General features: G+C 40.2%; 1 protein-coding gene and 1 pseudogene across 8 annotated transcripts in view; one reads left to right on the forward strand and one right to left on the reverse strand.

Annotated features, from left to right (window-relative positions):
• Window positions 1–213: 213 nt before the first annotated feature.
• LOC116091985 lies at window positions 214–952 on the reverse strand (annotated as a pseudogene).
• A 4,521-nt stretch (window positions 953–5,473) lies between these two features.
• The window catches only part of Rif1 (replication timing regulatory factor 1), a 48,845-nt gene continuing 28,689 nt past the window's right edge, over window positions 5,474–25,629 (forward strand). For 5 of the 8 annotated variants that reach the window (XM_031370208.1, XM_031370213.1, XM_031370211.1 and 2 more), the window contains exons 1-16: window positions 5,499–5,633; window positions 5,837–5,950; window positions 7,084–7,162; window positions 8,882–8,978; window positions 9,775–9,902; window positions 9,987–10,081; window positions 11,031–11,220; window positions 12,407–12,499; window positions 14,023–14,161; window positions 16,636–16,787; window positions 20,452–20,569; window positions 21,506–21,670; window positions 22,046–22,156; window positions 23,754–23,816; window positions 24,043–24,143; window positions 25,343–25,429. In XM_031370208.1, the coding sequence (XP_031226068.1) occupies window positions 5,847–5,950; window positions 7,084–7,162; window positions 8,882–8,978; window positions 9,775–9,902; window positions 9,987–10,081; window positions 11,031–11,220; window positions 12,407–12,499; window positions 14,023–14,161; window positions 16,636–16,787; window positions 20,452–20,569; window positions 21,506–21,670; window positions 22,046–22,156; window positions 23,754–23,816; window positions 24,043–24,143; window positions 25,343–25,429 (1,722 nt within the window). In that variant the 5' untranslated portion in view covers window positions 5,499–5,633; window positions 5,837–5,846. The other 3 variants (XM_031370210.1, XM_031370212.1, XM_031370209.1) reach the window with 3 other exon arrangements.

Below are 25,629 nucleotides of genomic sequence, written 5' to 3' on the forward strand. Positions count from 1 at the left end.
AAGATTTTGTTTGTTTGGGTTTTTTGAGACAGGTTTCTCTGTATACTTTTCCTGGTTGTCCTGGAACTTGCTCTATAGACCAGGCTGGTCTCAAACTCTGAAACTGAGCTCTGCCTGCCTTTGTCTCTCAAGTGCTGTGATTAAAGGTGTGTGCCACCGTGTCTGGCTATTGGAAAAGATTTTTAAATTATATTTAACAAATACACTAGAGAATCATGCTATGCTACCTACATTGGATGCGATTCTGTGCATAAGTCTGTACATGCCTTTGCAAGTGGACCTGTGATGGAGAACTCTTCATTTTAGTGTGACCCCCTGCAGTTCTTCTAAGTGAAGACAGCCATCTTTTCTCCATATGACTTCTATGGTTGAATTACCACTGCTTCATGAACCTTTTCCTCAGCTCTGGCTTGCCTTTCTTAACTGTAACTATCACCATGTTACCTATATCAGGAGCTGGAAGTCTGTCTAGCCATCCCTTGATTCCCTTCACAGACATGATATACAAAATTTTTCCTCCTGTCTTATTACATTTGATCCCAGTTTCTACTAGACAGGTCTGGTGGTTTGATGAGAATGCCCCCCACCCCCCCATAGGCTTATATGTTTGACTTATTGGTCTCTAGTTGGTGAGTTGTCTGGGATCAAGGAGATGTGGCCTTGTTGGAGATGTCTAACTGGAGGTGGACTTTGATACCACATCAGGCCCAGTCTTGCCTCTCTGCCTGCAACTTGCTGATCAAATGTATGCTCTCAGCTATTAATCTAGTGCCATGCCTGCCTGCCTGCCCCCATGCTCCCAACCATGATGTGATGGCCATGGACTAACCCTCTGAAACTGTAAGGAAGCCTCCAGTTAAATGGTTTCTTCTAGAAGTCGTTTTGAGTAACTAAGATACGGGGAAATGCAGAATTTCTCTCCAGAGGACCTACCACGTCCCTGCTTTGACATTTTGAATACCTGGAAAGAGCCACAAAGAAAGTTCAAAGGGTACTAGGATATAAATATGATGAATGGTTTTGAACACTATTTCTCTATTGTTTTTTGTTGTTTGTTTTTTTTAGATAATCTTGCTATGTAGTCCAAGCTGGCCTTGAACTTAAAGCAGTTCCATTGCCTCTGCTTCCCAAGTACTGGGATTAAAGGTGGGTGCCACTACTCTCATGTTTTAAAATATGCTCATTATTTGTTTATCCCTTCTTTGGAAAAAGGAATTTTTTTCTTCTAGTTATTGTGTTTGGAACTGCTGAATGTTAGGAGTTCCTGATGTGTTTTGGCTGTTGGTCCTGTATCAAATGCATAGTTTCAAACATTTTCTTCTATTCTGGAGGTTGTTTCTTTACTCTCTTGTGTCCTTTGCTGTGTAGAAGCCTTTTCCTTCTCTCTCTCTCTCTCTCTCTCTCTCTCTCTCTCTCTCTCTCTCTCTTTTTCCTTTTTTGGTTTTTTTTCGAGACAGGGTTTCCCTGTGTAGCCCTGGCCATCCTGGAACTCACTCTGTAGACCAGGCTGGCCTCGAACTCTGAAATCTGCCTGCCTCTGCCTCCCAAGTGCTGGGATTAAAGGCATGTGCCATCACTGCCTAGCTTTTTCCTTCTTTGACTATTTGACACAAGGTCTTTGTATGAAGCCCCTGGAGTTGCTCTCTCCAAACACTCTTAGCATGCCCTATTCCACATGCTGCTGGGATTGCAGGCTTGCCCCTTATTGCCCAGCTGGCTGTCTTTTATTTTGATGAGCTTTCTGAATAGAAAAGAAAAAACAAAAACAAATAAAGGGGAAAGGAAAGGACATGACTGCTCCTAGGTATGGTGGAGGAGAAAAGTCACTATAGATATAAGGGAGGCATAGTCAGAGGGAGACACATCTGGGAGAGTCCAGAGTGGTCATGACCCTGAACCATGTGAGGAGAGGGGAGGTGTGGGGAGAGAGGGGGACTAAATACAGCAGCAGGAGGACAAAGGTGCAAAAAGTAGATAGGTAGCCAAAACATCTGGATTATACAGGGAAGGGCAGCTTAGTCCCTGGGATGGGAAGTTCAGGGTAGAGAGTGATGTATACTGGCCATACTCTGGAATAGGTAGGGACTGAGGGATGCTGGGAGAACCTGGAGGCCAAGTTCTACTAAATAGGTTAAATAGTCACTTCAGCCACTTGTCCCAGGTTTGAAATTTAACACTTTTAGCCTGGCGCTGGTGGCGCACGCCTTTAATCCCAGCACTTGGGAGGCAGAGGCAGGCAGATTTCTGAGTTCGAGGCCAGCCTGGTCTACAAAGTGAGCTCCAGGACGGCCAGGGCTACACAGAGAAACCCTGTCTCAAAAAGACCTAAAAAAAAAAAAAAAAAAAATAAAAAAAAAAAAAAAAAGAATAAAAAAAAAAAAAGAAAGAGAAAAAGAAGAAATTTAACACTTCCTCCTTGTCTAATCTTTGCTTTTGTTTCTAGTGTTTTGGGATGAAGCCTAAAGAAATAATAGCTTGTGTTTTAGTAGTCTTTTTTTTTTTTTCCCATCCTTGACACAGGATCTTATTAGGTAGCCCCAGGTGGTTTGAAATTCACTATGTAGACCAGGCTGGCCTCAAAGTTACATCAATTTATTTGTCTGAGCTTTCTGAGTCCTGGGATTAAAGGTGGCTAGCCTCCTTCATGCCTCCTGCTAGCTTTTAATGTGTCTGTGTCTTTATGTAGGTAGGGGGCAGTGTGTGTAGAGGCTAAGAAACAAGAAGGGGTAAAATAGGCTTGGGGTGCGTGGGGGAGGTAAACTGTATAAGATGTGAACATAGAAGGGTGAAGACTGGGGCAGGGTCAGGGGAGGATGCAGGAAGGGAGATAGACAGAAGGAGTGTGCTGGAGAAAGGTCGGCCCAAACTAAAGACAAAGTTTCTTTCTTTAGGAAGAAAACTTGCTACTTTGTAAGCTATCAACTACACGTTATAAACTAAGCACGGCAATGGGAGGAATGATAACTTATACTAAAAACTTATATGATTCTATAGTCAATCTTGCTCTAGGCCCATATTTATGTTGCTTGTTTTAGAGATGGGGTCTCCTGTAGGCCAGGTTGGCCTCAAACTGATGATAGCTGAGGATGAATTCTTGTTCTTTCCCCCAAGTGCTGAGATTCTAGGCATGGAGCTCCACCATGCCAGACTCTGACCTTTCCCGATATGTGTTTAATTTTATTAACATTTAATTTTATGTGTATATATAATTTTTAAAAAAATTATTGTTTTTTCAAGATAGGGTTTCTTTGTGTAGTCCTGGCTGTCCTGGAACTAACTCAGTAGGCTATGCTTACCTTGACCTCATGCAGAAACTCTGTTTCTGCCTCCAGAGTGCTGGGACTAAAGGTGTGCACCACCAAACCTGTTTATTTTATTTTTTAAAGAGTCTTTCTGCATAGCTCTGAGTATCTGGAAACTTCTTATATATATCAGGCTGGCCTTAAACTCAGAGTCAGAGATCCTCCTGCTTCTGCCTTCTAAGAGCTGGGATGAAAGGCAAGCCACACCTGGCTTATTTTACAGAGTCAAAAAAAAAAAAAAAAAGTCGGGCTACGTAGCTCTGACTGGCCTGGTTCCCATTATGTAGACCAGGGTGGCCTGGAACTCACAGCAATCCTTCTGCCTCAGACTTGGGATTACAGATTTGTGTTGATTAAATTTTCTAGAAAATTTGGAGGTAGTTTGTGTAGGGAAGAGGATTTGTTTTGACTCTAATCTCTAACCTTTTCCTTTTTGTTTTTTTGTTTTTTTGTTTTTTGAGACAGGGTTTCTCTGTATAGCTCTGGCTGTCCTGGAACTCACTCTGTAGACCATGCTGGCCTCGAACTCAGAAATCTGCCTGTCTCTGCCTCCCAAGTGCTGTGATTAAAGGCGTGGGCCACCACCGCCTGGCTCTAACCTTTTTCTATGAGATAGGAAACACCAAAGAGCAGAGAACTCACTGACCTAGCAAAATCGCATGTGGATCTAACCATTTTATAAACCTAACACTTTTGCTGCAAGCACCTATGACCAACCAGCAGAAATTTAAGTCGTTTTAGGAGATCAAGAGCTGGGCGTGGTGGTGCACACCTTTAATCCCAGTGCTAGGGAGTCATAGGCTGGTGGATCTCTGTGGTTGAGCTCTGGGGGCAGGAGAATTTAAATCTCAATGGAAGGAATGTGGGTGGCGGTGGGGTAAAAAAAGGAAGGAAAGATTCCACTGATTTCAAATCCCACTCCATGAAGCTGAAGGCTTGTCAATATTTGTTTTTACTTCTGTGACCCCGGGTCCTGCTGTGTAAGTCAGTTTGAGTTGGAACTGGAGATCTCTCCTACCTCAGCCTTCTGAGTGCCTGGAAACAGGTGTGTACTACCATGCTTAACTGACCCGTAATTCTTGAAAAGGGGGATTTAAAATAAGGGATTTTCACAGGGAAAAGTGGGTTGTTCAGAACAAGCGGCAGACTTGAGCTTGGAACCTATGGCTTCATGTGTGCCTGGCAATTTCTCTAACAAAGCCTGGCTCTGGGTGGCCCTATTATTCTTTGTTGTTATTTTAAGTTTTTTTTTTTTTGTTTTGTTTTGTTGTTGTTGTTTTTTTTTAAGACAAGGTTTTATTATGCAGCTCTGATTGTCCTGGAACTCTTTTTTTTTAAAAAAAAAAAATCTCTCTGCCTTGCCAACTTGAGTGTTGGGAGTAAAGGCGTGGGCCACTAGGTCCTGCTTCCTTGACCTTTGGTGCTTAAAGTTGAAACAGTTCTGCCGGCTGTGGGACGTGTGAGAGGCACATGAAATGATTTTTAATGAGAACCACGTGGTTTAAGGGTTTACTGTAGTTTCCCCGGCACCTGTGTATCGCAGGGCCACACTCACCCTGAACACCTGGGGTCTAATGGAAGCAAACAGATTCAAGGCAGTTGCTTCAGTCTGAGGAATCTCTCGACTGAAGGGCGGAATTTTGAAATCTGCACCTCAACACAGCCCATTCCCAGGCCTTTGTTATGCACACCATTGGGCTCTTTCAGCTACACTTTTTCCGCCGAGAAATGTGCTGCAACTAGTCCCCACCTCATAGAAGAAACTAAGACTAAGTAAATTTGCTAAGGTCACAGACCAACGCTTGAATGTGTTTGTTGCTTTTGATGTGCCTCTGACTTAACCCATTGGGCTGGAGCTTAGAGACAGAAAGCTAGGTTTAGCAAGTGGACCTCAAGAAAACAAAACAAAAAAAAATCCAACACCCAAACAAGCCCAACTCTCAATCAAATGGTTTTGTTCGCTCATTTTGGAAGCCCTGGGTTTGGGAGTTTGCAAAGTTGGGCTGATGAGCTAGTGGATCGTGTCAGGTGGAGCTGGGCACTAATTTCCATCACCAATTTCGAGGCCCAGCTGGAGCGATACACGCCCCCCGAGGTGATCCGGGGGCGGGGGCGGGCAGCAGGCCATCGAGCAGCCCGGCGCGCCACCGCCCGTTGGATTGGCTCGAGCCTCTCCCGCCAGGCCTGCCCAGCTCCCGCGCGCCGCTGGGCCCGCCCCCCGCCGCCATCTTGGTCGTGGAGGAGCGGGCTGCACGCGTGAGTAAATAAGCGCGAGCCGGGAGCGGACGGCTGCCCGGGGCGGAGAGCGGCGGAGCGGACTTCCCGCGTGGGGTGAGGAGGAGCGGGAGTCTCGGCCAGCGCCGCCTCTGCCCCCTCGCGGCCGTGCAGCCTGGGAAGCGGCGGCGGCGGCTGCGGCGGGAGCCGGGCGGGCGGACGGGCGGGAGGTCGGCCTGCGAGCGCGCGGCCCGGCGTGCAGGTGAGGGCGCCGCGCGGGCTGTGCCACCGGTCACTGGTGTCTTCCGGCCTCACTTCAGGGTGGCCGACATGACGGCCCCAGGTCGCAGCCCCCTGGAGCCGCTTCTGGAGACTTGGGAGGACCCCTCGGTGTCTCCCGGAGAGCAGACGGACGCCTACCTATCTCTGACCAGGTGAGGCGGGCCGGCAATGAGCCGAGGCGGGAACCGGGGCAGCGGGGGGAACCGGGCGGCCGCGGGCAGCTTGGGGCGCATCGGGCCATGCCTGCGGGGTGACGTTGCGGGGCGCGGCGGCGGCGGCGGCTGAGGGCTGCTTCGGGGAGGAGCGTTGTTGTCCCGGCCCGCAAACGGGAGCCTTTAAAGAAAAGTTTGAGCCGGAAAGGAGTTTGAAGAGCAGGGCTTCGCACTGCCAACCTCCGACGCCGTGGGAAAGTTGGCGGACCGGGATGACTGGATTTAGTTAGAGTCTTTGACACAGGCTCACTCCAGGGCTTCCCTCCCGGACTCGAACTCGTGATTCTGCCTAAGTGGTTGTGATTCCAGGTGTGCGAGCCCGCAAACCGGCCCCAGAATGGGCTTTAAGAAGCAGAGGCAGGAACCCCGTTTTTTGTTTTTTTGTTTTTCTTTATTTGAAATACTTTAGAAAGTTTCTAAATTTTGTCAGGTGACCGTAAAATAGAAAATATGACTAGGGAAAGGGATTCCCTTTTCTTTACTCAACCTAAAAAAAAAAAAATGTTGAGGCCAAAAAGATTTGAGGCAAGTTACCGCTTATATCTGGTGTAATTTACAATTCTTTTCTATGTATCTTGAACCATCTTTAAGGAAGAGGTTAATTTTCAAAGGTTTGAAAGTAATCTTTAAAAACTTAATACAACAGAGCAAAACAAAAAACCAGTTACAAGTCGATACTGGTGGTTCCAGAAGCCAGACGTGTTGGATGGCCCTGGAACTGGAGCTACAGGTGGTTGTGAGCCACTTGATAGGGTGCTGGGAATTGAACACCAGTCTTCAGCCAGAGCCTCCATGTGTTCTTACCATGGGTCATCTCTCCAACTATGAAAGTAATCCTTAAAATGATGACAGTAGGTGGGCAGTGGTGGTGCACGCCTTTAAGCCCCCACTTGGGAGGCAGAGGCAGGTGGATTTCTGAGTTCCAGGCCAGCCTGGTCTATAGAGTGAGTTCCAGGACAGCCAGGGCTACACAGAGAAACCCTGTCTCGAAAAACCAAAAAAAAAAAAATGATGATGACAGTAATTTTTTGGTTTATGCTTTCGACTAAGCTTATGTTCTATTTCCTTTAAAGTCGGATGACTGGAGAAGAAGGAAAAGAAGTCATTGCAGAAATCGAGAAAAATCTTCCTCGGCTTTTCACAGTTTTAAAGGTCTGTGCTTCTTAATGACTCCATATTGCCTCAGTCTGATCCCACTAGACTGAGCCCTTTGAAATCTTTACTTAGCCTTCCAAATCTGGGATTTCAGGAGCAACTCTTCTTTCTAATAAAATGGTTTTTCACTGTGGATGTAGCATTATCCAGTGCATTGTTAATGCACTGAATACAAAATACCATCAGTTATATTGATTCGACTATTATGTCAAATGATTTCATATGGTTCATCAGGTGCTCTCAGTTACCTCATATGTGTTCTTTCACTTCAGTTCATGTATGCACCACTAAGCTACATCTGCCCTACTTTGCAGGTTAGCAAATTGGTTCATTTGCCTAAAGTGTTCAGGGTTGTCAGTTCAAAGCTTGTCTCTTATATAAAAATAAAATCTGTTTGTGTTTTGGAAGTATAGTTCTGAGTAAGTTGTCCTAAAATGCCAACTATCTTGGTCTACTCTTTAGATAGACAGTACTCATATACATACATTTTTTTTTTGTTGTTGTTGGGGCAGAGGGATTTTTCCCAGATCGGGAACCAGGTAGCTTAGCTAAGGTGACAATCCTGCCTCTGCCTTCCAAGTATTGTGGTTATAGGCTGGCACTGACATCCCCACAGTACATGTTATTTATTTTTATTTAATTAATTTTTGCTAATTTTGCTTGTTTGGAACACTTTAAAAAATTACAGTTAACTTGTTTTCCTTGTTTAATGGTAATAGTTAATATCAGACTGAGTGTATTCTTAGTCTCATCTGACCACTTGGTGACTTCATAACCTGCCATCAACACCTTTTAATCTTGTTTTTAGAATGAAAAGATTGAACTGAATATCCCAACCTTATTGAAATTATTACTATTTTTTTTGACAGGGTCTCTAGTCCAGGCTTGCCTTGGACTTCTTATATAGCTGAGGATGACCTTGAACTTCTGATCCTCCTGCCTCCCAAGTGCTGGGATTACAGGCATGTGCCACCACTTTGCATTTATGCAGTGCTGGGGATTGAACCCAGGGCTTCATGCATGCTAGACAAGCACTGTACCAACCGAAGTAGATCTCCAGTCCCAAATTTCTTGAGCATTTTTTAAGACCGAGAAAAAGTGCCTGATGTATAGTATACTTGAGAATTGCTACATTGCAGCTTGCTTCCCTTTCCTAGTCTTAGAGGAAGAAGGCATCAGTCCATTCTAAAGCTAGGGTGTCAGTTTTGCATTTGAGTCTTTGCTTATTCCTTGTAGAAGAACCATGTTGCCTGTTTGTTTCCTGTCTAATAATTTTAACATTTTTTTAATCTCTTGGCCTTTGTTTTTGCATGGGAGATGTCATTTGTCTTTTCTTAAAAATGTTCTTTCAGTTGATTTTTTTTGGCTTATTTTTTTATGTGTATGGGTATTTACCTGCATGTATGTCTGTGTGCCACATGTGTGCAGTGACCCCAGAAACCAGAAGAGGGTGTCAGAACCGTAGAAATTGGAGGTAGACAGGTTGTGAGCTGCCATGTGTGCACTGGGAACCAAATGTAGCCAGAGTAACTACTGTTATCTTTCCAGTCCCTTTCAGTTGATCGTTTTCTAGTTTCCTCCTCCTTTGTCACGCTTCCCTATCTTTTTTCACTTATTCCCAAAACATTGGGTGATTGGATTAAAATGTAATGAGTTTGGGTTGCAGCTGGCTTTAACTCTAGAAACTCTCTGCTGTCAATGTATTTTGTTTTGTAGGCTCACATTTCCAGTCAGAACTCAGACCTGAGTAGTGCTGCTCTACAGGCTTTGGGATTTTGTTTATATAATCCCAGAATCACCTCAAGATTTTCAGGTAGGTAAAATGATTAGTGCTATTAATATCTGTTGACTTTATAGTTTTAATATAGTTAAGGTACTGTTATCTGTGGATAAATATCACTCCTCCCTCAAGACATTAATTTGGAGCAAGTGCACCTAAACTGAAGTGCAAGAGTCATATCTACCATGTAGGTTCTGGGGACTGAATTTTCTAGGCTAGATGGCAAGGGCCTTTACTGGCACAATCTTTTTAGTAGAACATAGTAAATTGGAAGTTAATATCTGTTTGCTGTCTGACTTAGGATTGATGTGGCAATCATGCCCTTTAAGGTACTTATTAAGATGAAGAGTTCTTATATAATAGTAATAAATGTTACTCTGGAAATGGTAATAAAGTATAGTAGTGCTATTGTTCTGCAGTTGGTAGTTTGCAATTATAAAAGAAACCTACAAGATCACTATTAGAGGAACTGAGGGGTAAGCAATAAGGATCTCATAAGTTGTTATTATTTCCTTCTCTCAGTAGAGTTGCAGTTTTTTCTTTTGTGTAAGTCTCCTTAGCATCCTAAGATGACAATAGTTAATTGAGTTGTGTAAGATTAAAAAAAAAAGGTTAGCCGTCTGCTACTGTATATTTCCTCTGGTCAGGATTGTTTATCTTTGCAAGAAGTGATACTGATCAGCATCTCTGTAGGTTTCGTAATCATCTAATCATCTGCACTTTCTGAACATCCACATCTGTCTTTGTTACTTTTATTTTACTTTTGTAGTTGAGATTTTAAAGATTTTAACTATGCTACATAAATGAAATTAAAATGCTTGTTTTTCAGAGGCAAATATTCAAGAACTGCTTTTAACCTTGAATCGTACCATTAAGAGTTCAGACAAAAATGTGTGTACCAGGGCACTGTGGGTAATATCCAAACAGACGTTTCCTGCTGAACTTGTTGGCAAAATGGTGAGTGTTGTTTTGGGACATCTGAATTATATGCCCAAAAGACAGGTGTGACTCATCTGATTTGTATGTGTTTTTGTCATTTAGGTATCCAGTATTATTGATTCATTGGAAGGGATACTAAGTAAAGGAGAGATACATTCTGCTGTTGTTGATTTTGAGGCATTAAATGTTATTATAAGGTATGCAGTTGGTTCTTATATAAATTAGAATAATCAAGCGTTGGAATTTTGGGGTTCATATATTTGATGATGTGATAGATGTTAAGCAATGGGGCTGGCATTTGCTGCTAAGACTGATAACCTGAGTTGAATTCCTAAAGTCCATGTGAAAGGAGAGACCCTATTCTCTGACCTAAATATCATGAGTGTGTGTAGACAGTCACACTCGTACACATACATGCACACACATAAAAGTTTAAAACAATAATGTTTAAAAAAGTTGAAGAGATGGCTCAGCAGTTAGAGCACTGACTGCTCTTTCAGAGGACCTGAGTTCAGTTCCCAGCAACCAAATGGTAGCTCTCAACCATCTATAATGGGATCTGATGCCCTCTTCTGGTGTGTCTGAAGACAGCAACAGTGTACTCATACATAAAATAAATTTTAAAAAAATTGATTATCCTTTAGACCAAGTTAAACAAGCGAAAGGTAACAAGGTGGAAAACTATCTGTGAGTTGGTTCTAAAAATTGTAGGTTAAGGCTTTCAAAATAAAATGTACTCCTAAGTGAGCCTAGGCAGGAACATCTTTGTACCTTAGTCATAGACATGCTGACAGTACAATTTTGCTTAGTTTTAGTTTTCAAAGGTTTCTTGCAGTTGTCCAACTATTTAACTGGATTCTAATGCTGTGACTGACTTGATTTCTCATATAGTTCTCAAATAGTTGGGTCATGTTACGCATATTTCTGTGTGATGTTCATTTTCCTGATAATTGGAGACTAAATCTCATCAAATTGCCTAAGGTTGGACATGGCCCACCGTGGACGTGAAATAGGCCTTTGACCCTTGTGATTGTAGCCTCTTGAACAGTTGGATTTATAGCTAAGCCTAGCCTGCCCTAACTTCTTGATAATTTAGCTTGACCTCATCTTTTAAGTTTAATTTAGTCATTGGTTTCTTCATTGTAGGCTAATTGAACAAACCCCAATTCAAATGGGAGAAGAGTCTGTGAGGTGGGCCAAATTGGTTATACCATTAGTAGTTCACTCAGCACAAAAAGTACATCTGCGGGGAGCCACTGCTCTAGAGATGGGGATGCCATTGCTGCTTCAGAAACAACAAGAAATAGCCCTGATTACAGAGCACCTTATGACTACTGTAAGTATTTCCTTTCTTTTGTATGTGGTATGAAATAAATGATGGAGTGGCTGGTGGGGCCCATGTTACTGGGTCCTCCTGACAAATCATGCTATGTGACAGACTGGGTATAGTAAGGGAGTTTTATTTGGGGGAAGGGAGGGGAGCGAGGACCTGGAGAAGAGGTAGAGGCAGACAGATAGGAGTAAGAGCTAGGAGGGTAGAAAGGTAGAGAGAGAGAGGAGGACCATCCAGGAACACTGGGAACAGAGAAAGGGGGAAGAGGGGAGGGATGGGGGGTGGTTAAGGGAGCTAGGGAGTGAGCACGAGCAGTCCTTTTTTAATGTGCTCCAATACCTGGAGGTGGCAGCAGGTTGCCAGGACGGTGGGAGGAGCCTAGTAGAATCATCTCTAAGTTAACAGACTTTGCTGAGTTCTACATTTAGGAATTTCTACCTTGAGCTTAAAATTCAGTCTAAATTTATCTATATAGCTACACCTCTGAGGAGTTGTGTTTTGAATCAGAACACAGATTTGGACTGGATGTAGCTCTGTGGTTGAGTTAGTTTAGCATGCACAAAGCCTTGGGCCCAACCTTGGGCATCACGAAAAAATGCAGAAAAGGATTGTTAGTTTAATCAAATTACTCATATAATACATGAATTGAAACATTTTTTGCTACAGTTTAGATATTTTATCCCTTCTCTAATGAGTGAATAAAGAGGGCTTATATTCTGAAAAAGGAAGAGTTATGTTGAATTCATTTTCTCAGCAGACACACACTTAATGCTTATAAATTCATGTAATGCAGTTTCCTAGTTACTGTTTCAGGTCTTAAAAAAGTTTACCAACTTGTATTCTTGGCAATATTTAATGGACAATCGGTTTTTGGTTTTGTTGTTGTTTTCGCATGAATTGTTCTTAGAATACTATTGGCTACTGTGTAAACTTGCCAGGTTTATATATGAGGCATATATATAGTATGAAGAAAAGTGTGACCTGAATTGATGGGCACCTGGATGGTCAGTTGGGCATTAAACTTACTGGTAGAACTAGGTGCTTTCTTTTTACTTTTTTGCTTTCTTCAGAGGATGTATACTCTCATTGTGGAAAAGGTTATTTGGCTCAAAAAATTAATGAATGAAAAGTTCTTAAGTGGATGTTTTGCCTTTTAAAGTATTTGATAAATGTTTAATTTTGTTCACAGAAATTAATCTCAGAACTCCAAAAGCTATTTACGAATAAAAATGAGACTTATGTGTTAAAACTATGGCCTTTGTTTGTCAAACTTCTTGGAAAGGTAAGTGAATTACCTTGAAATTCTTGAATTATTTTGGAATGGATAGTGAATTAGTTGGTATTTTCATAATTTGAACATGCCAGAATTTTTACTTTTTAGTGTGTCTCTCACAAGCTTCTGTGGAACTCACCACTTAGCACATAGCTTAAGGCACACCCCTGCAATTTTCATCAATCCTCCTATATCAGCCTACCAAATTCTGGGATTGTAGATGTGAACCACTACGCCCAGTTTATGTGTATGCATGCTTGCGTGCTCATATGCACATACATGCATGTGGAGGCCAGAAGTCAACGTCAAGTGTTGCTCATTAGGTGCCATCTGCTCTTTCATTTCTTTTTACATTTATTTGTATGGCTGTGAGATATGATAGCCATCAGGACTGCTTGGTGTGGGGGTTGGTTTGCTTACTCTTCCACTGTGGGGTTCCCAGCAATTGAACCCAGGTTGCCAGATCCACCTGTCTTCTGTGCTGGGATTAAAGCATCTGCCACTGTCTGTCCAGCTTTGACCTTCTTTGAGGCAGGATTCTCACATTCCTGTGCATTCACTGAGTAGGCAGCGGTTGCTATGTTTCTGGCACTGGGATCACAGTGCTTGCCTCTATTTCCATCCTTAAAAATATATATGTGTGTTTATTTTAAAAATTTTAAAGTGTGCACAGGGGTTAAGGCAACTTTGTGGAGTTTTTTTCAACTACCACTGGAGATCAAATCCAGGTTTATAGGCTTTTTTGGGGGGAAGGGGAGTTGTGTTTGTTTTTGTTTGTTTGTTTGTTCATTTAGTATAGAGTTTCTCTGTAACAGCCCTGGCTGTCCTGGAACTCCCTCTGTAGACAAGGCTAACTTTGAACTCACAAAGATCTGCCTGTCTTTGCCTCCTGAGTTCTGGGATTAAAGGGGTGGGGTACACAGTAATTGCTCAGCCATGTTTTAGACCTTCTGTATGGCTAAGCAAAAGCATTTGTACTCCTGAGCCATATCACTGGCACTTTTGCCTAGTTTGGTTTTTTTTTTTTTGTTGTTGTTGTTATTTTTGGTTTTTTGAGACAGGGTCTCTCTGTGTAGCCCTGGCTGTCCTGGAAGTTACTCTATAGACCAGGCTGGCCTGGAACTCAGAAATTTGCCTGCCTCTGCCTCCCGAGTGCTGGGATTAAAGGCATGCGCCACCACTGCCTGGCAAGCTTGTTTTGAGACATAGCCTTACTATGTAATCCTGAGTTGAATGTAGGGCAGACTGACTTTGAAGGCCAGTTTTTTGCCTCTTACATGCTTATGTTTTGAACTGGTTTCTGAGGATTGGTTGAACTTGGGTCCTTAATGAATAGCAAGTACTTTATTGAACAAGTTATCTCTTTTCCTAGACCCTTAGCTTTTTTAACTTGCTTAATATATATTTATTACTCCTGCTATAGATTTTTATTTGTAAGTAATGTGACTTTTGTTTACTGGTTAGATTTTGAATTTGCAAGAACATATAGTAAGTGAATAAATAACCTTATGATGCCTTTTCTCCTTTCTTAGGCCTTGCACCGAAGTGGGAGTTTCATCAACTCTTTGTTACAGCTGGAAGAACTGGGCTTCCGTAGTGGAACACCCATGATTAAAAAAATAGCTTTCATTGCTTGGAAAAGCTTAATAGATAATTTTGCTTTAAACCCAGGTATCTAAAAAGTCTTAAGTCCTTTCTTTTGGCATTTATTTTTGTAAATTTAATTGTGTCTGCATGCTGGGTGTGGTGCGTTTGATGAAGGAAAATGTGCTGTGCTAAGAAGGATATTGGATACTTTGTGGAGTCCATTTCTTTTGCCATTATTGCATGGGTTCTGGGAATCAAACTTAACATCAGCAGAATTGTACAGCAAGCCTGAGACATCTTGCTGGTCATGTTTTACTTTTTTGAAGCAGGTTCTAAGAATGTAGGTGAGATTGGTGTTGAACTAACTAGGTAGCCCAAACTAATCAATTTTTTTTAAATATTTATTTTACTTATTTATTTAATTAATATATATGAATACACTGTAGCTGTCTTCAGAGGCACCAGAAGAGGGCATCAGATCCCATTACAGATGGTTGTGAGCCACCATGTGGTTGCTGGGATTTGAACTCAGGACCTTCGGAAGAGCAGTCAGTGCTCTTACCTGTTGAGCCATCTCACTAGCCCTCAAATTTTTAATTTAGCATTGGAATCATTTACTGTTCTGATTTTTTTGGGGGGCTTTATATTGAAATGTTGTTCTTAGTAACTTTACCTTAAGGGAATAGGAACAAATATATAAATAGATTTAAGAGACATTGAACATTGCTAATATATGACTTACCCTAAGTTATTTCAGAAGTTGAACAAAGTGAAAACCTATTTGTGGTGTTCTACCGAGTTAAATGTCATATGTGTCTCTTTAAAGTCACTACAGTAGGTCTGATTTTATGACTACTTTGGAAAACCTGATTTATCAGGAGGAATACAAACAATAATTGAAAAGAAACAGTGATAGCCATTGAATGAAGATATCAATAACTTAGTTTTCTCCCCATAGCTCTAGAAATGTGCTCCAAACTGGATTCCTTTAAACTTATAATGCTCAGGTGGGGTATTTGACATGTATATATGAAAATAGCCAAAAACATCAATATAGATATTTAACAGGCTAAGTTAAGTCTTATAGATTAGAGATGGTGCACTCCTAATCCCAGTTCTCAGGAGGTAGAATCGGTGGGTCTCTGTAAGTTTGAGGCCAGCCTGATCTACATAGTGAGCTCTAAGATCTACAAAAAACCCAGCTAGGAGAGATAGTTTAGATAGTTTAATATCCTAGGTTTGATTGGTAGTGTATGTTTGTATCTTTGTTGCATAACATCTAGATAACATCTTGATAAAGGAGACATACACCATTAAATACTGTCTTTAATGATGTCTCAGTCTTTCTGAAGTATTGTGATATGATGTGTGAGCAAAAGATTGTATCTTAGTTTTCTGTACCCAAGTCAATGAACACATCTAGTAAAAATATTTTTTAAAGAATTGGCTTTGAGGAGCTGGAGAGAGATGGGTTAGTGCTTAAGAGTGCTTACTGCTATTCCTGAAGACACACCCATATTGGAACGCTTTACAGCTGCTTGCATAATTCCAGCTCCAGGGTGTCTGACACCCTCTTCTGGGCTCCAAAGGCCCCTGCACATGGCATGTACTCCCCCAAACATACACACATACATGTAAAAATGAAAGCAAATTTCAAGAATTAGCAAGTAAACAAAACAACAGGACAAACACACATTAAGTTTCACTTTTGTGTTGAAGTCTGGCAGTCATTAAAGTAGGGGGCAAGGCTGACTAAATGTGTAGCTTTCTAAAAAAATTAGATGGCACTAGTGGTAATGGTGCTCATGTACGTATGTATGTTTGTTTTTTAGGACAGGGTTTATTTGTGTATCCCTGGCTGTCCTGGAACTCTGTAGACCAGGCTGGTCTCGAACCCACAGAGATCCACTTGCTTCTTCCTCAGATTAAAGGTGTGGGTCACCACTGCCTGGTCATTATTAGTTGATTTTTAAAATAGCCTTTGCTGCTGGGCGGGGTGGCGCATGCCTTTATTCCCAGCACTTGGGAGGCAGAGGAAGGCGGATTCAAGGCCAGTCTGGTCTACAGAGTGAGTTCCAGGACAGCCAGAACTATACAGAGAAAACAAAAGAAAAAGATTTTTGCCTCAAAACAACAAAAGAAATAGAGGCTGTCCTGGAACTTACTCTGTAGACCAGGCTGGCCTGGAACTCAGAAATCTGCCTGCCTCTGTTAAGGCAAAATCTTAAGTTGACCATGTTGTTGATTCTCCTGTCCCTCTGTCCTGCAGGGCATGAGCCACTATGGTTCTTTGTCTCTTTTCTTTTAGGAAATTAGAACATCCTTGGCTTGAATCCACTAAATGCAATAGCATCCCTTCAGTTTTAACAACCTGAAACATTTGCCACATGTCCACATTTTTGATGGGAATAGCTACCCTGTTATGTTACACTGTATCTGATACTACAGTTCCTGTTCTGGTTTTGGCCTCCTTGTACTGGAGTTTCTCAAAGCGAGAAGTTTATTTTGACCTTTTTTGCTATGGTAGTCTTTAACTTGTGTTCATATTTTCTTTTAAGATATACTTTGTAGTGCAAAAAGACTGAAGTTGTTAATGCAACCTTTGAGTTCCATCCATGTGAGAACAGAAACTTTAGCATTAACAAAACTAGAAGTCTGGTGGTATTTACTGATAAGACTTGGACCTCAGCTCCCTGCCAATTTTGAACAGGTAATATAATTATTATCTATTAACTTAAACATTCATGTTGCTTTTTGTTTGTGATAGTCTTACTATGTACCCCTACCTGGCCTGGAACTCCCTCTGTATATTCCACTGGACTCAAATTCATATATACCTCTGCTTCCTGAGTGCTGAAAATAGGGGTATTCACCACCATACCTGGCATATGTCCTTAAATTTTTACCAATCTAATCTCAGAGGGTTTTTTTTTTTGTTTGGTCATTTTATATCAGTATTGTGAATGTCTTTTATACTATAAGAACTTAAGTGTGTTTCAGAATCCTCTCCAGTGGCCTAAAATAGGGTATCATCTATAAACCTCTACTCATCAAATGCCAACATACCTATTAGTTTAGAGCAGTTATTTTTTATTTAAAAATTTATCTCATTTTTTATGTTTTTGGGTGTTTTGCCTGTATGTGTGCCTGTGTACTGCTTCTGTGCCTGCCAGAGCTGGCCAGAAGAGTGGATCCCTGGGACTGGGATGCTGGTTGTGAGGTGCTATGTGGGCACTGGGAATCAAATCCTGGTCCTTTGGAAGAGTAGTCAGTGCCCTGACTGCTGAGCTATCTCTCCCCAGATATACTTTATGAAATGAATTTAGTGTTTAGCAGTCAGTTAATTAACATAAATGTGCTATTCCATAAGGTTAGTAGAAATAAGATTCTTTTTTTTCCTCCTTAGTGTTTAGCAGTCAGTTAATTAACATTAATGTGCTATTCCATAAGGTTAGTAGAAATAAGATTCTTTTTTTTCCTCCTTGTTCTAGATGACATAGTTATAAGCAGTCATTTAAAATATATACTGACACTAAACACCAAACAGATTAAATTATCTGAACCAAGCCTATTTTTGCAATTTTTTGGTTCCTAATAAAAGAAAACATTAAACGATAAATTTTACTTGTATATCTGTAGTGACTTACTTTTTTGGAAGGTGTATTTGTACTAGATAGAGCCCTTGCTCCCTAATGGTGCCCTTTCATTAAGGCAGGTTCCTACAGTTTAAAATAGATTGGCCTTGAACTTGAGGCTGTTTTTCTCTTTGTTCTCTTGAGTTACTGGCATTATATGAGTGAGCTATGAGCTCCACCATATTGTTTAGGTTTTGTGTTTTTGAAGAGACTGCGTCTCATGTTCAGGGCTAGGACTTGCTTTGTAGCCAAGAATAGCCTTCTGATCCTCCTGCCTTCATCTCCTAAATGCTGGGATTATAGGTGTTTATAGCTTTAGAGTACCAGGGATCAAAACCAGAGCTTCACACATGCCAATTAAGCTACATCCTTAGCCATACTATTCTTGTTTGGAAGGCCTGGGGGACCCTGTGTATACTAGGGGTGGTACCAATGAGTTTTATCACTGGCCTTAGATCCTGAGTTTTAGATAGAAGCCTTCTAAAGTTTGATATAATTGAAAATTGACATTAAGGGATGGAGAGATGACTTATTGGTTAAGAGCACTGACTGCTCTTTCCTGAGTTCAATTCCTAGCAACCATATGGTGGCTCACAACCATCTGTAATGAGATCTGATGCCCTCTTCTGGTGTGTCTGAAGACAGCTACAGTATACTTACATATATAAATAAATAAATCTTTAAAAAAAACCTGACATTAAATAAACTATAATGAAATCCTCAAATTCTGCCAAATTAAGATCCTAAGAGTCTAATCTAGTTGTCTTAATTTATTAGTTGGAAGAGCATAGTGAATAGATGAGACTGGTAGTGGAAGATTTTAGAAGTAAGCTTTAAACTATCTTGATATGTTCTAATGTGACTTCACAAAAGCGATATATTGCTTAGTGGTGGTCAGTATGCTTAACTAGTGCCCCACCATGAGTTTATTTTTTGGTGTAGGTGTGGGTTGTGTTTGTTTCATTTGCATTTTCAAGACAAGTTCCTGGCTGGCCTTGAACTCAGAGATCTGTCTCTTTACCATGGGTTTTAATCTGTAATACCAAAGAAGAATTAAAAAACTTAAATCAGGTAGGCATCGTGGTACACACCTTTAATCCTAGCCTTTGGGAGGCAGAGGCAGGTGGGTCTTGGTGTTTGAGGCCAGCCTGGCCTACAAATTGAACTCCAGGGTAGCTGTGAGCCAGGACTACACAGAGGAACACAATCCCCAATTCACCTCCTCCTACCCCCCAACCCCCCTGCGAGCCAAACAAAAGAAGGGTTGGGGATTTAGCTATATTGACTGATGCTTGCTTAGCATGCCTGGTAGCCTAGAGTCAAACTTCAGAATCAGGAAAATGGGAATGTACTGGAGTGTAACCCTAGTACTGGAGAAGTAGAGGAAAAAATATGTTCAGTCATCTTGGCCATATGTTGAATTCAAGGACAGCCTGGGTGGCAGAAAACCCGATTAGGGGAAAAATGTACAGTAAATACAGGAGTAGCATGTGTAACTAACTGGGAATTTATTTGCCAAAACTAATGTATGCAGTTTTGTTTGAGAATTAGAACTAACCAAAACTCAGGCAAGCCAGGCAGTGGTGGCGCACGCCTTTAATCCCACCACTTGAGAGGCAGATTTCTGAGTTTGAGGCCAGCCTGGTCTACAGAGTGAGTTCCAGGACAATCAGGGCTATACAGAGAAACCCTGTCTCAAAAACAAAACAAAACAACAACAACAACAAAAAAACCTCAGGCAAATATAAGTGTAGAAAACTTGAACCTGTGTTTTAGTTTGTTTGCTTTTGTTTTTTGTTTGTTTTGTTTTGAGACCAAGTCTTGCTGTGTAGTCTTGGCTGGCTAGGAACTTGAGGAGATCCACCTACCTCTGCCTCCTGAATGCTAGTATTTAAAGACATATGCTTGTCCTTAGGAGGCTTCCATTTTAGTTTTTAATGCATGGAATAACCAATAGAATTTAATACAAGTTGAATACTTATTGAATAAAATACTTATGAGTATAAATGTTTCATATTTTTCTAGACCTTAGGAATCTTTTCTTCAAAAGAATTTTTTAGGTTTAATTATTTTTAAGAGTATAAGTGTTTTACCTGCTTATTATATCTATGTATCATATGCTTACCTGGTGCTCATGGAGGTCAGAAGAAGACATTGAGTCTCCTGGAATTAGATGGTTGTGAGCTATCATTAAGCTCAGGAAACTGAACCCATATCTGCAAGAATAACAAATGTTCCTAACTTCTGAGATCTTTCTACCTCCAGATCTTCCGATATTTGGATATAAGGAATAAGACTAAAGTTTAACCATAATTGTTTTATATATAGAATTGTACAAGGCAATTTTATTTTGCTACCTCTTCCATGAGACTGGTCGGTCATGTTTAGGATAAAAAAAAACTTCAAGCAGATCTTAGGGGCGGAGAGATTACTCAGTGGCTGAGAACACAGGCTGCTTTTCCAGAGGACCTGGGTTTAATTACCAGCACCCATGTGGCAGCTCATAACTGACTGTAACCCCAGTTCTAGGGGGCATCCTCACAATTAATATATAAAATAAAAATTATTAATTTTATTATTATTATTAAATTATTTAAAAGAAAACTTATCAGGTCTTAAATTTTTAAGTTGGCTTGCTCTGTGTCTGGAGAAGTTGCTTCTGAATAAGAATACATATCTTGTAAAGCTTTTCCAAACTTAACAATGAAATTATGTCTGGTTTGCTTTTTCATCTGTTAGGTTTGTGTGCCACTGATTCAGAGTACAATAAGTGTTGATAGTATTGCTTCACCTCAAGGCAGTTCATCTCGAGGGTCTGCTTCTCCTGGCTTAAGTCCACTGACTCCTGGACACAAAGGTGAGAGATTTTCTTTCTCTTTGGAAAAGTCTTTGAAGGAGATGAGACTAAGCAAAAAGGTGTCTTTTGTTGTTTTGAGACAGGGTATCTTTGTTAGGACTTGAGGTTAATCTTCATGTGGTAACCCTTTGCCTCTCAAGTCCTGGGATTAGAGGCCACGCTAATATATTCTAATATATTCTTATCTATATTGTCTTGGTTATTGATAACTTTTAACTAGATTATTGTTGGTGGTTGGGAAACAATTTTTTTTCCTTTTACCTTGCTTTGTCATTCGGTCTCATTATGTATGTAGCCTCGCTAGATTTTAATTTTTTCCTTTTTGTGGCAATACTTTACTGTGTAGCCCAAACTTGTTTGAATTCTTTGTTTTTGAGACATGGTCTCACTATGTAGTTCTGCTTAGTCTAGAACCCACTAGGTTGACCACACTGGCCTTGAACTGACATGAATCCTGCCTCCAAATGCTGGGATTGGAAATGGGTACAACCAAGCCCAGCTTTTTTTATGCTACAGTGCTTGTATGGAAAAAAACAGGTCTTAAAGTTTTACATTTAAACAAATTGCAGCTCTGCATTGGGAAGCAATTATTTGCTATTTATTTTAGTCGTTTTCAGCTTACAGTTTCTGTTCCAGTACAGAGAAGCTTGGTATTACTTTCAAGGTTTGTATTAATGCTTGAGAAATTTAACATCATGGTGTTTTTGGGGGGGGGGTGGTTTTTTTATGACAGGGTTTCTCCATGGCCCCTGGCTGTCCTGGAACTCACTCTGTAGACCAGGCTGGCCTTAAACTCAGAAATCTGCTTGCCTCTGCCTCCCAAGTGCTGGGATTAAAGGCATGAACCACCACTACCAGGCTATATCATGTTTTTAAAAGTATAGTGTCTTGAAAGAAAGTAAAACTTGAATAATTTGGTCTTTTTTTTTCTTAAAGGTGCTTCTCCTTATGGAACTCCTCGTGTGAACCCGAGTTCAAATATAGGTGGAATGGCTACAATCCCTTCTATTCAACTTTTGGGACTGGAAATGATGCTTCATTTTTTATTGGGTCCAGAAGTCTTGAGTTTTGCCAAGGAACACAAGATTGTATTGAGTTTAGGTATTTGATTTTGAAATAATTTCATGTGTTTGAAACATTCCAAAACATAACTGTTGGATGGAGGAGAGGCCACAGTTTCTCAACATTTTACTAATCATAATATTCTTGTATTTGAAATGAGTGTAATTTTTTCTTTTTTCCTTTTTTTTGTTGTTTTGTTTTGAGGCAGGGTTTTTCTGTAAAACAGCCCTTGCTAGCCTGAAACAGGAAGAGATCCACCTGCCTCTGCCTCCCACGTGCTGGGATTAAAGGCCTGAGTCATTACGACCGGCTGAGTTTCAGTCTTTTAAGGAAAAATATTTTTAGACATTTAAGAATTTTTTGGGGAATGAGAAATTTGCTTTATAAATGTGACTATTTGCCTTTTGATTTTAGAACCACTGGAACACCCGCTAATCAGCAGCCCTTCTTTCTTTTCCAAGTATGCGCATATACTTATCACTGCTGTGCATGATAGCTTTGTCGCAGTTGGAAGAGATGCCTCAGGTAAGTTTAATCTTGTGTGCTTGTGCATGCATGTGGTCATGCATGTGCCACAGCACATGTGGGTGTCAGAGGACAACTTTTTGGGATTCAAGTTCTCTACCATGTACATCTTCAAGTTGAATTTAGACTGTCAGGATTGGAAGCAGGTACCTTTACCCACTGAGTCATCTTAGCAGCCACCAAAAGTGTGCTTTAAAGGAGATTAAATTGCAAATACTTGTTTGCGGTTTACTCATTGGCCAGATTGTGCACCAGAAATTTTTTTTTTTTGATGTAACTTGTATTAAACCATTAAAAATGGGGAAATTGGAGTGGCTGACAGAATGGGGGAGGCAGAGACAGGCCAATGTCTATGATAATTGATGCCTGTGTTGTCTATGTAGCACATTCCAGGCATGTTAAAGCTACCTAGGAAAAGAAAGAAGGTAGTTGTACAAAGAGATAAATAATAAATAAAGATTTATAAGTGACTAATATAGAGCTCTGACTCAAGCCTAGCCTTTACAAAGTCTTCAGTCTTTGCATTTAAATTTGTATTCAGGGCCCAACAAAAGAAATGTAAAGCCTTGTATGATGGCTTACCTTTGTAAGGTTAGGAGGATTGAAGCAACCCTGGACAGCAGAGTGAGACCTTGTTTTCAAAGTAGACACGAGTAAGGTAGCAAACCACTCCAGCACTGCAGAAGCTGAGGCATGGGTCATTGATTTGAGGTTGACCTGATTTCCAGATCTAGAGCTTATCACCCAAAAATAAGTAGATAAAACCTCCTTAGCTGCTTGGGAAATGAAATATATTTTGTCCCATTATACATGTATGTGTGCATTTATGCATTGTCATGCCATACGTGGAGGACAGAGGACAATTTTTAGAACTTGGTTCTCTCCACTTTGTGGGGGTCTCAGGATTGAACTCTTGCTTATCAGACCTGGCAGTAAGTGTCTGAGGCCATTTCGTTGGCTCTTTTTATTTGTTTTGTAATAAATAAAAGGGTAGGTGTGGGTGTTGGTGTGGGTCGGGGGAGCGGTGGAGTCTAGACTTGGGGAAACTTGCACCTTTTGGAGAAAGCACCTTGGTCTATGTAGCTCTGCTGGCTTGGAATGTCCAGTAGTTCTCTTGTCCTTGCTTCTTAAGTGCAGGGAATAGAAATATCACCAAGCATGGCTATGGTGTCTTTCTAAATCATTGCTTTTCTTTCTGCATAAGTGCGTATACAGTATTAACAGGTTAAAAAAAAAATCCTACAGAAGGAAAAAGAGAAAAGTAGGAAAAGTAGAAGCATTTCTTCTTTGTTATATGGTTGGCCTGCTGTTAGCATGTTGTAGTCCTTAAAAAGTTTAATTTCTTTAAAGAAAGATTGAAATGGTAGTTTTATAAATAGTATAAGGAAGTAATATTCAAATTAGTTTTCAGTTTGCTGTTTCTTTAGTGTGAGGAACTGGAGAAAAGTTTTGATTTTTATGAGTTATGTGTATGATTATTGTCTGAATGTATGTATGTGTACTCAAGGAGGTTATAAGAGGCCAACATGTTCCTTGGAACTGGAGTTAAAGATCAGGTACTAGGAACTGAACCCAAGCCAATCTCTTTCCTTGACAGATGCAGTAGTCAGTGCTATCTGGAAGGAGCTAATTGGTTTGGTGAAGTCAGTAACTGAATCAGGTAAGTATTATCCATGTTCTATGACCTTCACACAGCACAAGTTCAGTGCTTTGATAGCCAGTGCTATCCTTGTTTTGTTGTACTATTGGGATCAGAATTAGGTTTTTTAAAACAAAGTGTTTACTTAACAGGGATTGTTGCTTTGTAAACAATTTTAATAGCTCTCTAGTAGATAATGCCTAAAAAACATGTTTAGAATTATATCCTTTCTTTTATTCTCTAATAGGAAACAGAAAAGAAAGATCAGGTTCTGAAGTTTTGACCCTCCTACTAAAATCTTTGGAAAACATAGTGAAGTCAGAAGTATTTCCTGTATCAAAAACACTGGTAAATAATGTTTGTAAATCACCTCAAAGTCTAAGTTTGAAGTTCAGTTTATATTGATACTTTTCAGATGAGATTTGGCACAGGCCTTTTGACTTAACAGTTTAAGTTCCATTCAAATGTCATTTGAAATCTACACAGTAAACAGTTGTAGCAGCAGCAGCTATAGGCACTGCAGTGTGGTTAAAGGGATCATCAACCTTTCATGAAAATGGAATGAAGGACATGCAACTTGAGTTAAACATTCTAATGTCGAAAGTGCAAGGTAACAATAGCATACTATCACTGACGTGTTAAATGAAAGACTTATTTAAGTAGTAGGAATGGAAAAAATAAATCTATGTAATTTTTATAATATATTGAACAAGTAATATTCTTAAATTCTGAGTCTTACTTGCCTTTTCAGACTGACATTTAAATAACACTGCTGAGTAGTATAGTAGGTAGTATCAAGGGTTGTGGAGGAGATTAAGTTGAATCTTTGTCCAACGAAGAGAATTTGGGTGATTAATTGCTTTCATCAGTTTAATTATTAATTAAAGTGATTAATTGCTTTCATCAGTTCTGAACTTGGGTTTGTAAAGACATTTGCAGTTGGTTTAAATAGTTGGTTTAAATGAATTTATGCTTGCAGAGCATTTTGGACAAGGCTCAAATAAATGCTGTTAACTTCAGAGTATTTCCAAAACAACTGGTTTGCTTTTACTAAGAACTATTATGACACTTTAACATGGTGTGTAGTTGACATTACTACAAGCATAGGAAGACGTTTTGGAGAACAGTTAATGGAGGCTCAAACCTCTCTGGATTTGTAACCTGTGAGTCAATTTGTAGTTAACAAGCTATTGAAATATTTGCTTCTAGGCCTTTTATAGTAAATATGTAATTGCAGAATTTCTCATAACAGTGTAAAAAAAACTGTGAAGGTTCATTTTTAGAAGAATGGTTACATTATGTATATGTGCCCATAGAGCTTTCTTCTCTTTAAAAACTGGTAATAAGGTAGAAGTCTGTTTTCTATATTTTTGAACTTTTAAAATAATGTGAATATGTACATAGTAACCTAAATGTTCTGTAGTGAATCATAAGTGATGGTTACTTCTAAGAAATTGCCAAAAATATAGATGACATTGTAAGATTTTTACTGTGTAACAAGTTTTCAGGTTTTTATGGCTAACTACTGTAAAATCTTTCTTTCTTAGGTTCTCATGGAAATTACGGTTAAAGGACTTCCTCAGAAAGTACTAGGTTCACCAGCATATCAGGTTGCTAATATGGATATTCTTAATGCAAGTATCTTAAATGTAGTGTAGTGATATGATAAAGATTGGCAAAACAAAAAATTCTTTTAGATATCTTAAAAAAATACTTAACTGTAACTGGTTGATTAAGTTAAAACTTGTATGCAAAATAATAGATTGCTGTGAAAAATTAAAGGCAGCGCTATGCCAGTAAGTAGGTGAACAATTTTTTTCCTGCATTGAATAAT

The sequence above is a fragment of the Mastomys coucha genome, unplaced genomic scaffold (genome assembly GCF_008632895.1).
Source record: "Mastomys coucha isolate ucsf_1 unplaced genomic scaffold, UCSF_Mcou_1 pScaffold15, whole genome shotgun sequence".
Taxonomy (NCBI): domain Eukaryota; kingdom Metazoa; phylum Chordata; class Mammalia; order Rodentia; family Muridae; genus Mastomys; species Mastomys coucha.